Source organism: Polistes canadensis, unplaced genomic scaffold (genome assembly GCF_001313835.1).
Source record: "Polistes canadensis isolate GaletaPanama2010 unplaced genomic scaffold, ASM131383v1 scaffold_75, whole genome shotgun sequence".
Classification (NCBI taxonomy): domain Eukaryota; kingdom Metazoa; phylum Arthropoda; class Insecta; order Hymenoptera; family Vespidae; genus Polistes; species Polistes canadensis.
Genome location: NW_014569622.1, coordinates 424,923 through 436,064, shown reverse-complemented (window position 1 = coordinate 436,064; position 11,142 = coordinate 424,923). Strand labels below are relative to the sequence as shown.

The 11,142-nt window shown below is 29.6% G+C and overlaps 1 protein-coding gene across 3 annotated transcripts; it reads left to right on the top strand.

The window, feature by feature from the left end:
* The first annotated feature begins 3,233 nt into the window (after positions 1–3,233).
* Positions 3,234–10,476, top strand: LOC106786486 (mitogen-activated protein kinase kinase kinase 4). 3 transcript variants are annotated; one of them, XM_014747917.1, is made up of 18 exons: positions 3,234–3,658; positions 4,817–4,951; positions 5,336–5,615; positions 5,718–5,909; positions 5,991–6,181; positions 6,257–6,667; positions 6,741–6,986; positions 7,056–7,277; positions 7,365–7,781; positions 7,854–7,964; positions 8,037–8,196; positions 8,252–8,702; positions 8,780–9,124; positions 9,199–9,386; positions 9,484–9,652; positions 9,730–9,852; positions 9,935–10,086; positions 10,163–10,476. In XM_014747917.1, exons 1-18 carry the CDS (start codon positions 3,576–3,578, stop codon positions 10,340–10,342), a joined length of 4,056 nt encoding a protein of 1,351 aa, XP_014603403.1. In that variant the 5' UTR covers positions 3,234–3,575; the 3' UTR covers positions 10,343–10,476. The 3 variants fall into 3 exon arrangements, with proteins under 3 accessions (XP_014603403.1, XP_014603405.1, XP_014603404.1); XM_014747919.1 differs by lacking the exon at positions 3,234–3,658 and adding an exon at positions 3,990–4,008; XM_014747918.1 differs by lacking the exon at positions 3,234–3,658 and adding an exon at positions 4,040–4,125.
* Positions 10,477–11,142: the final 666 nt, after the last annotated feature.

The window sequence follows — 11,142 nt, the reverse complement described above, 5'->3', positions numbered from 1 at the left end:
TATATATATTTTTTTTTTTCTTTTTTTTCTTCTCTCGTCATAATTATTATCGTTGACCGGTAACAAAAAAATAAAGAAAAAAAAAATAAGACTCTCGCAAAATGGTGCAGATAATATAATTTTTCTTTCAACGATTACTATAGTACGTTATAATTTTGTTCTGCGTCGCAATTTTCATCGTGCATACATCCATTAATACAGGATGAGTTTAAAAAAAGTTTTTATTTAGGCCAAAAATTGCTTAAGTAATTTTATCAATCAATTATACACCTTTTTCTAGATTTGTTTAGATTAATTTATGTTCAATTAAACCGCAAGTTTAACTACAAGTTTATAAATGTTTGAGGGGAAAAATACGAATTTATTTATAAAATCATTTAAAAATTTTTGACACAAATAAAAACTTTTAACAACTCCCCTTCCTCCCCCTTCTATACATATACATACGTCGTTTATAATTTCCGTCCTTCGTAAAAATACATTTGAAGAGACAAATAGACATTTATATATATTTAGACACACACACACACATACATCCTCGCACTTTATTATTAGCATCTATATTTGATTAGACAATGTTGTCAATAATTAAATGGCGATGTATTAACAATATCCATGAAATCCAACGAGATATATATATATATATAAAAATAGTTTTAAATTTGAGACAAGTTTTGTATATTTAAAAAATAAATTCTCCGAGAAAGAGACTTTTTTCAAAAATGAATTCGAATATACTGTCGAAATTTTGATTTGTATTTATTTTCTTTTCTTTTAGATAGATTCACCGAAAATACTAATTACGAAAAAGAGAATTTATTTAATTATAATTGCAATTAATTAATTAAATTATTTTTTAAAACAAGAACGAGAACTTGAACATTAGTATAATAACAAAATGAAAATAATCAGATTTTTATAATCACAGTTCATTGTATTACAATGTTACATGTGTGTGTGTTTGATATAGAAAAAGAAAGCACACCCACACTTTAACAATGGAAGTGTATGACTATGAAAAAATTAATTGAGCAAATATTTTTTTTCTGATTTTTTTTGTCTTCTTCATCTCTTCTCCCAGCGAATCCTAGATGCAACATAGAGAGACGACAAAATGATGAGCGAAGCCATAAAACTTTATACGAATGGCTTTTAATGGATAAGTTTAAACTGTATTTTTTGCACGTGCGAATTTCTATATTATTATTACTATTATTATTATTACTATTATTATTATTACTATTATTATATTACTGATAAGCGCAATTTCTATATATGAAACACTTGTGGCCTTTATCTATTATATATATATATATAAACAAATACGTACGTTGAAATCAGTATACTGTAATAGGACGCAGAAACTTGGGGGTATTTTGGCCCTTTAGTTTCACATATTTTTTCATTAAAGCCCAAATCAACGTACATGAAAAAGATTTAAAATATCGAATGAATGTGAGAGAAAGTTAATATGTTTTAATCGTAAAAAAATTCTCTGTGCGTATGTGTGCGTGCATGAAAGAGAGAGAGAGAGAGAGAAAGAGAGTGATTTGATTATAAGAACAAACGAATGAATGAATGAATAAAGGAATAATAAAAAAAAATCAAAAAATAAGTATAAAAAAAAATGAATGATTAAATAAATGAATAAACATGATAATATGGCTGTCTGGTACGCCATAGAATTTTTTTAAACGATTCTTTATTTTCTTTGATTTTTCTTTTTAATTTTTATTTTATTATTATATATATTTTTTTTTATTTTTAAATTATGTAAAAAGAAAATAAAGATAATTTGATAAAACTTTAAGAAGAGACGAACACAACTATCTTCAAATGCTGCCAATTTTTGCTTTTTTAGTTTGTTTGCTTGTTTTGTTTTGTTTCGATAACATAATATCAAACGGTATTGAAAAACATAAGAATAATTAATTATTGCAGAAAGTGAGTGTGAGAGAGAGAGAGAGAGTGTGTGTGTGTGTATGTGTGTGTGTGTGTGAGAGAGAGAGAGAGAGAGATAGAGTTCGCGAGAGCATTGTAGATAATAATTAATATGATTAAACAGTTTGTACTTTGATAATACTTTATTATTACACGTTATTGTAATATGCAATAGGAAGGTTTAAAACACACTACAGAAAGAAAAAAGAAAACAATAATATAGATATTTTTTGATTATATGTTATATTAAAATTTACAAATTAGTAAAATTATATTATTATTATTATTATTATTATTATTATTATTATTATTAGATGTAGTAATATTATTATATTATTATTATTATATATTATTATTATATATTATTGACTATATTAATAATATTATTAAAGGAATAGTATCGAATGAGAGTTAGAACAGAGAGCATTTTATAGTCGTCTTTTTGTACTAATAAGAATAGTGATTATACGTGCAGATATATATATTAAACCCTTTTGCTCCGACGGGTGTATGTATACGCTCTCGAAGAATAAACATGCATATACGATGAGCGTATATATACGCTATTGAAAAGTGGGCGATCAAATAAAAAAGAACAACACGCTTCGTACACAGTGATCATATTTTGTTACAAGCGCATCGGAGCGAAAGGGTTAAATACAAAAAAATATATACGTATATATATGTAGGTATATATAAAAAAAAAACGATAGTTAAGCATGACGCACGATAATGTCACGTTGTAAGATTTGAGGAATAGACGAATAGAGTTCTTTTTTTTATAATACAATTAATTCGTCTCGATACTCTAACAACTATAATAATATATTTGGCTATTTAGAGTTTCATATGGAGACATTCCAGAAAACAATATATATCGTTGGTCCGATTTATGTTAAAGGCCGTCGGTCATTTTTTCTAATCTAATCTAATCTAATCTAATCTAAAATTATTCTCGAAAATTGTGTATTTTTCTTTTATTTTCTTTTTTTTTTGTGCTACATACGAAATAACATTGGTATTTTATTTTTGAGAATATGCACGTTATATATCACCATAATTAAAAATATAATTTATATAATTATCATAAATAAATTATTAACATATTAAAATGATAAAAAATATTCCATATACTACCAGGAATAATATAAGACTATTAAAATCGATAAGGAATGCTTAATTATTGAGAAATAAATTATTAAAGTTTTTCGTGCACATGGTTCAATGCATTTTCTGTAAATTTATATTTATTATTAGTGCTTGTTAATTCAATTGTCTCAAAAATGCATGAAACGTAAGCGGAACACATGACAATATAAGAGATTAACGAAATAGATCGATAAAAAAGATTTTATGATTATCGACATAGTATTGCAGATTTCTGAACTGGTCATCGGTATTGTAGATTTCTGAATTTACCATCGGTATTGTAGATGTTTTTATTGGTCGTCGGTATTATAGATATATTTCGACGACAGTCTCTTTATCGATTTTTTTTTAATCGATCGAGCAACCAAAAAAAAAGAAAAGAACTGCGCATGTATGAAATACTCGTGTCTCTAATTGCAAGAAACGCTTCGGTAGAAGTTGACACTGTCAAGTCAGTAGTTTAATCGACGCATTTCGTAGTAACAATGTTTTATAATAGAACGAAAGAAATAAATATCGGTGAAATGTTTAGTTCTGATTATTCCGACGACGATGAGAACAAGTTCAGGTGAAGAAAAAAGTATTTAATTTACGTCAAGAGAGAAAATCAAACAACACACACACATGTGTCTATTTTACGTAATGTCTTGTTTGTGATTCGTTATCAAAGTTAAGAATCGGAACCGGCATCGAATTGTTGCTTTCGCAGACATCATACGGTATTAGCCTTTTTTTCTTTGTTTACACATCTATGTACGATGGACATTAAAAGATAAAAATAAGTGTTCTACAATTTGTGTGTTAATTTGATTAACGATTTTAATATTTAATTTTATCTTATTATGTGTAATTTTAATTGTACATCAAAGATACTTGAGACGTATTATATTATGTAAAATCTTCGGAATATTTCATCGTGTACGTATTATATTTACATAGCGTTCTTTTTTAGAACAGTATCCTTGCTGATGCCATGTTGGTCACGTGTGTGTGTCGTGCAAAAAAAAGAATATCTTTCATTTGATATTTCATACGGTATTTCATTTATTCTTTTACAACATTTCTTGAGTTACACGTTAGAAATATTTAATGCGATTTTATCGATCGAAAAGATAATTTGTAAAAATTAAGGTTATCGTCTTAATGTCATTATTGTTTAATTTATTTAGCTTATAATTTATTCTTTTCTATACATTGTGTGCATATGTAAAACTATATTCACTATTTCGAGTTACATAATATTGTAGTCGTTTCTTTTGTTAATAATAAGCTGCCTGTTAATAATTCGATCGCTAAAATACTGCGAATGCTTGTGTAATCCGATTCCCATTTACACAACGTTTTCAAACCCTGCAGGGTTTGGTTCTCTATGTGTATCGACGATTAATCCAGTTATCTAACGCATTGTTACGATAAGGACATTAAGATTAACTTATTCGGAGAATTTCTAATCATTTCTTTACTTTTCTTTCATATTTTCATTATTAATATTAATATTATTATTATTATTATTATTATTCATTTTTATTTTAATGAATTTTCTTTTTTCCACCCAAAATGATTTTGGACAAATTCATTTTCTCGCGCCAATCAATTAGCGGGATATTCAAATTGAAATTCTTATTTCACACTTTTCTTTTCTTTTTTTCTTTTTGAATATAAATAAAATTGATTTGACACTGATCAATTAAATGAATGATAATTGGTTTATTTTTTGTTTATTTAGAAATAAAGGTTCATATAGTCCAACTAACGAATACGAAGAGTCATTACAGGCAATGAGTGATATTTATGGACAGACTCCACCAAGAACACGTCTCAGTCGTAAGAAAAGACACATGAAACAAAGATTGGCTGGAGGGTACGTCTTCGAGTTATTCAATTAAACTCTTACTATCTCACCAATTAATCTATCTCCTACATTCTTTTCCTTTTGTGTTTTCTTACTGTCCTTGTCTATTTATCTTCATTGTTCAATGTGTACGATTGAAAAAAGAATGCTACTTGTCTAGTATAAATTTTTATATCTATCAAGTTTGCTATTATGATAAATATTAAATTCTATGCTTGTGTTAATGCGTATTGAAATGTGTTTGTTAGACATACTTAAATCCATTGGATTGCTCAACGATAACGATTTGAAAAAAATGTAGATCATGTTTCTTATCAGAATGAATGATTCTCTTTGGTATTACTCAAAGAAGTTTTTGATTTAATTAACTTTGTTTTTTATTATTATTATTAGAGAGACAAAATCTTTGGAGAAAGAATGTCGACCTAAATTTAATATGAGAAGAAGGAATACGTTAGATACTATTATCTTCAATGTAATGTGCGACGAGGCAGACAAATGTCGTGAAAATGAAGCAAAGGAAGAAGTCGTTAAGGAAGGCAATAGGAAATGTAAAAGAAGTTTAAAACTTCTACGTGGTAATGAAAGGGATTTAAAACTGGATGTCGAAGCTGCTCTTAATTATGCAGAAAAGTCCGAATGTTTCATGCCATATACACCGAATAATATGAAAGTAATTTATTTCTTTTTTATTTTATGCGCTTACTTAAATTTTGAACACAAGATTTTTATCATTGTTAAAATTAATTTAATAAATTCGTTGAAATATTTGCAGATAGAAACGAAGAATAGATTTCGTAGTTTGAGATCGAAACCAATTGACGTGGAAGAGAAGAAACAGGAAACCAAAGCTGTCCAATTAGCTGTTTCATCGACGGAGGAGAAAATCTTATCTCAATCACCAATGTCACAAAGTTATTCAACACGACAAATCTTTTATGAAACATTTTCTTTTATTATTAAATTGGTACATAGTTTTAATAACATATTATCTGATTCATTATAATGTAACATTTATTGGTATTATATTGTAAATATTGTCTTATAGGGAAATACAGAGCGTAATTGTCGTAGGCAAATGAGTCATGAAGAGACTCGATGGCAAAACGAATTGAAAGATTTAATTTGGTTGGAGTTACAAGCGCATCATGCTGACCGCAGTCCGATGGCTCAAGACGAATACTTGTGCAAGCAACGAGAAGCAGTAGGGTCATTACTTAAAGAAATAATAGAATATAGGTATGCAAAAAATAATAAAAATATCAGTAAGTAATATCAACATTTAATAAAATTTTGTTTTTTTTTTCTTCTTAGATATAATCAAACCGCAAATCGTCCTCCGATTTCGCCGAGTCTAAATGATAGCAATGAACAGAATTTAAATTCCAATATATGTATGGGAGTAGCAGAACAAACAAGTTTATGTTCAGGTTGTCTTTCTATGTATTGCCGACCATGTGTACGTGCACAAGGAGAAGCGTTAAGACAAGTGGAAGGATTGTTGGGACGATTAGAAGCTGCCGAAGCTTTATATCCATCGTCTCAGGCATTTGCTACTCATTATCCTTTGTACAAAAGTCCTGAATTTACTGGAAGAGTTAAGGCCATGTGTCTATGGTATAATATGACTAAACATCATAGATTAAAGTTACAAATTTTAGGGAAATTATTAATGATGCTTCATACCAAAAAAAAACAAGATGAAACATCTGATTCTGGTATAAGGTATTTACTTTATTTTTAATCCAATAAAATCATATTTATATCGATCGATTCTAATTAATCTTTCGTTTCTAAGTTCTCGAGGTTCAGATGTGACAGATTATTCAGAACCCAGACGAACCATGATTCGTTTTGAATTATCTCAACAAGATGAAGTTTCAAATCCATCCGACAGTAACAATAGTAATAATTCGTCTCTTGGTGGTATGTCCTTGGCACAGTCATGGCCATCTACTCCAGAATCCTCATTTTCATATATTGACGACGAAAGATTAGATCGTTTTGATTTTTATCTGGTAGAATTTGATCGCTTGGCTTACAGGTATGCAATTACTATTACAAAAATTTCATTGTTACAAACCTTTATATAGAATAAATGTCTTATACCTAGAAAATACATAGAGGATGTACTCAAAACTAGAGGATTGAGGAAGAGTCTTAATTTTTTGGAAAGACTGCACACTTCTGTACTTAGAAAAGCGAGACTTACTTTAGAGAAACATGATGAGAACGATAACGACAGTGCTAACGAGGAATATGATGGTGATAAGGAATTAAAAAGATATGGTGTATGGAGCCAAGAAGCTAAAGAATTAAATCTTCCATCTTATCGGTTAAAATAATTGATTATTAAAGTACTAATATAATAAAAAACAAAACAAATGAATTAAACATACTGACAAATGGTTTATTGTTTTAGGGCTGCGTTTGTATTTTTGTCACGCGTTCCGTTAGACGTGGTACACGAATTCTTGAGAATGAGATTAGAACAAAAGCCAGAACAACCAAGTCCATTGTCGGTACGTCAATTAATGCGCGAACTCAGAGAAGGACTTAGAATTGCTTGCATACACAGAGACAGATTTTCTACGCATTCTCGTACCGCTGTAGCCAGCGATCTTTGTGCATGCGATACTCTTTTCGAGGCGGAAGTTAAGGAATTCGACGAGAGCTTGAAAGCTGTGTTCGAAGTTTATTTGAATTATTTGCAACAGTGGGTTGATATGGTACAACACGATAGCTTTCATAAAAATTTAATTATGGACGAATGGATCTTCGTCAAATCTATCGCAGGAGATATTATTGGTGGATATAAAATAGCTGGAGTTAAATTTTGGTAAAGAATTAAATGTTATTTATATATGATATTAAAAAATAAAGTTTCTGATTTATTTATTATTTTTGTTAGTGAAATTGCTAGAACAATGATTATACAAGTGAAAGAATTTCTCGTGGAACGTCCCAGGGAGATCAAGGAATCAGTAGATGAAAGAGAAGATGATGATGAATGGTCAGGCAAGTAAGAGATGATTCGTTCGTTAAATTGTGAACTGCTTTGCAAATGTTTGTTTCATCCTAATAAATGGTTCAGATTTCATTTTATGTATGTGGGACGTGAATGGCAAGGAATGTTCGTGGAAGCTCGGGAAAAGATTGTCAAGAGCGTTACCTTGGCTAAATGTTTAAAGCGAGATATTGAAAAATGGCCGGCACTTAATAACGAGTTAGAGGAAGCTTTAACAGCGTTAAAGGTAATTATTAAAAAAAGTAAACATTTATTGTAAAAAATCATGATTATTTATTTAGGAAATAGTTATGAATCTGAGACATCGTATAACCACAGTCATCGAAGATTTTCAAAACGATCTTAATCAAGCAGAAGAACCCAATGTCGAATGTGATCTTACGACTATGCGTTCAAGGATTAGAGAAATACTTCATCAGGCTTATAGAATGGGATTTGATTATTACAAAGAGATGTGTAAATTATTTTGGTTGGAAGAGAAAGCTGTTCTAACACGCGGTCTGGTATCCTTTGCGTTACTTTGGATGGAATTCGTTAAAACCAGATGCGAACGAGGAAGAGGTTTGAGACCCAGATGGGCTAATCAAGGTTTTGAATTTTTAATACTTGTTTGCGAGCCTCATTATACTAAACATTTAACTAACGAAGAGTTTGAAGAATTAAAAACGTCCATGGATCGTTGTATTTCTCATGTCATCGGAACAGCGTCCGTGTCGCCTTCAGATATTGACGGTAAATTTAATGTTTTCTTTTATTTATTTATTAATACTTTTTCATATATATTTTCTATCAATAATGTGCTTTCTTAGGTTTGAAAAGATTACCTCGATCAAGAGCATCTTCACCGTCTCATTCTCGTAGCAGAACAGCTAGTATAAGTACTTCGCACAAATCTCGAGACGTTTTAAAATCACCGGAGCTTCTGTTGAAAAAATCTATCTCACAGAGTGCAGTCGACGGTAATCTGACAGTTAATTTAAATATGTCTAGGCAAGGTAGAATAATCAAAGCTATTAAAACGGTGGATCATAAAATTGATGAAAGATTGAAAAATCAAGAACTCATTGGTCAAGTGACTGACAAGAAAGCTGTCGATAGAGTTCATATTAAAGCTAGACAGGTAACGTTTACTTGGCAAAGAGGAATTAAAATAGGTATGTGTTTTTTAATCTATGCAGGATATCTCAATAATATTATTTGATTTATATCTTTGATAATCTTGTTAAAGGTCAAGGAAGATTTGGAAAAGTTTACACCATAGTTAATAATCAAACCGGTGAATTACTGGCTATGAAAGAGGTTCAATTACAACCTGGTGATCACAGAGCGATCAGAAGAGTAGCGGAAGAACTTCAGATCTTTGAAGGCATACAAGATAATCATCTAGTTCGTTATTATGGTTTAGAAATTCATCGTGTAAGAAATCATATTAAAAATATTATATAAGATATAAAAATTATGATTTATATTTATGAGAATTTTTCTTTTTTCTTTTGTTTTTTCTTTTTTGTAGGAAGAGATGTTAATATTCATGGAATTCTGTGCAGAAGGAACTTTGGAAAGTTTGGTAGCAGGAAGCGGAAATGGTTTACCCGAATCTTTAGTTAGAAAATATACACATCAGCTTCTTTTAGCTGTAGCAGCTTTACATTCTCATGGTATTGTTCATCGCGATATTAAAAGTGGGTAGTAATAATAATTAGTTATAATTTCATGTTTCAGGTGTATTATAAAAATGATCTTATCTGTCTTTTCGTAGCCGCAAATATATTTTTGACCAACGAAGGCAACTGTTTGAAACTCGGTGATTTTGGTAGCGCAGTGCAAATAAAAGCGCATACGACTATGCCTGGTGAACTTCAAGGATTCGTCGGTACTCAAGGTTCATATTTCATTTATATATATAAATATTTATTTTTATTATAATCGTTTTTTACATTATATTTTGCTGTTATATTTTTTAGCTTACATGGCACCAGAAGTATTTATGAAGACTGAAAATATTGGACACGGTAGAGCCGTAGACATTTGGTCCATTGGTTGTTGCATTATTGAAATGGCTAGTGGAAGAAGACCTTGGTCGGAATATGATTCTAATTATCAAATTATGTTTAAGGTATTTTTATGGCTATCATTAACAAATATATAATCAAGTTAGATATATTAAATTTTGTTTAAATTTATATTTTTAGGTCGGTATGGGTGAAAGTCCTGCGATACCAAAGACATTATCATTAGAGGGTATAGATTTAATTAAGAAATGTTTGCAACATGATCCAAAAAAAAGATATACCGCTAATACTCTTCTTACATTACCTTTTGGGCAAACTTACGAGGACGTTAACGCGGATTTAACTGTTGCACGTTTTTGATCATCATATTAAAAGACTTGCATTATTGCATATATCTGCTAGCCATTAATTATTATTAACGTACTTTAATTATTTTAAAGAGAATACTGTTTTATATGTTATATAGAAGTACAGCAAGTCGTCGTCCACTCGGATTTTAATTTTTTATTTAAAATATCTGATCAAAACATAGTTCCTTCCTTATCGACGTTCGATAAACTCGAACTATTTATAGATGTCACAGTGTAGGGATATCTAAGAAGAGAAATGATTTATAAATTTTATACCGTAGATACGCTAGACGGTACCCATAACAGCAGAAAAAAATGAATAACTGCTCTTAATTGGTCATTAAATTCTCAATCAAAATCCATAATTGCTCACTTTATTAATTATTTATTTAATTAGTTATTAATAATTAAAAAATCATTTTTTCTGCTGTTGCGATTCTATGCCAACTTTTTTGTGGTGAAGTATATAGAAACTCACAAGCCCCCTTTTTTATCTACCCAGTATCATTTTTGTTATCACTGAGACCACCGTTGGACGATAGTAGGTACTTAACGCGATGATGATACAATACTATCAAAGAATACAGTATTCTTTGATAGTATAAATACTATAGTTCTATTGTAATAAAATTTTAAATAAATATATTTAATTTTTGAGTATATAAACATGTGTGTGCCTTCAGAAATGCATTTATACATATATTTTAAAATGAAGCAATTTAAGACACTCAAATAAAAAAAAATCCAGAAAGTTTGATGATAAATCCAACGCTGATCACCTGTAACAAGAAGAAAACTATATTAGTCATA

Excerpts from the sequence above, each read along its gene's own strand:
- LOC106786486 (XM_014747917.1), top strand. The coding sequence starts at position 3,576 with ATGTTTTATAATAGAACGAAAGAAATAAATATCGGTGAAATGTTTAGT. Across the intron at positions 4,952-5,335 it reads AAACAAAGATTGGCTGGAGG|AGAGACAAAATCTTTGGAGA; the intron begins GTACGTCTTCGA and ends TATTATTATTAG. Across the intron at positions 5,910-5,990 it reads TTTCTTTTATTATTAAATTG|GGAAATACAGAGCGTAATTG; the intron begins GTACATAGTTTT and ends ATTGTCTTATAG.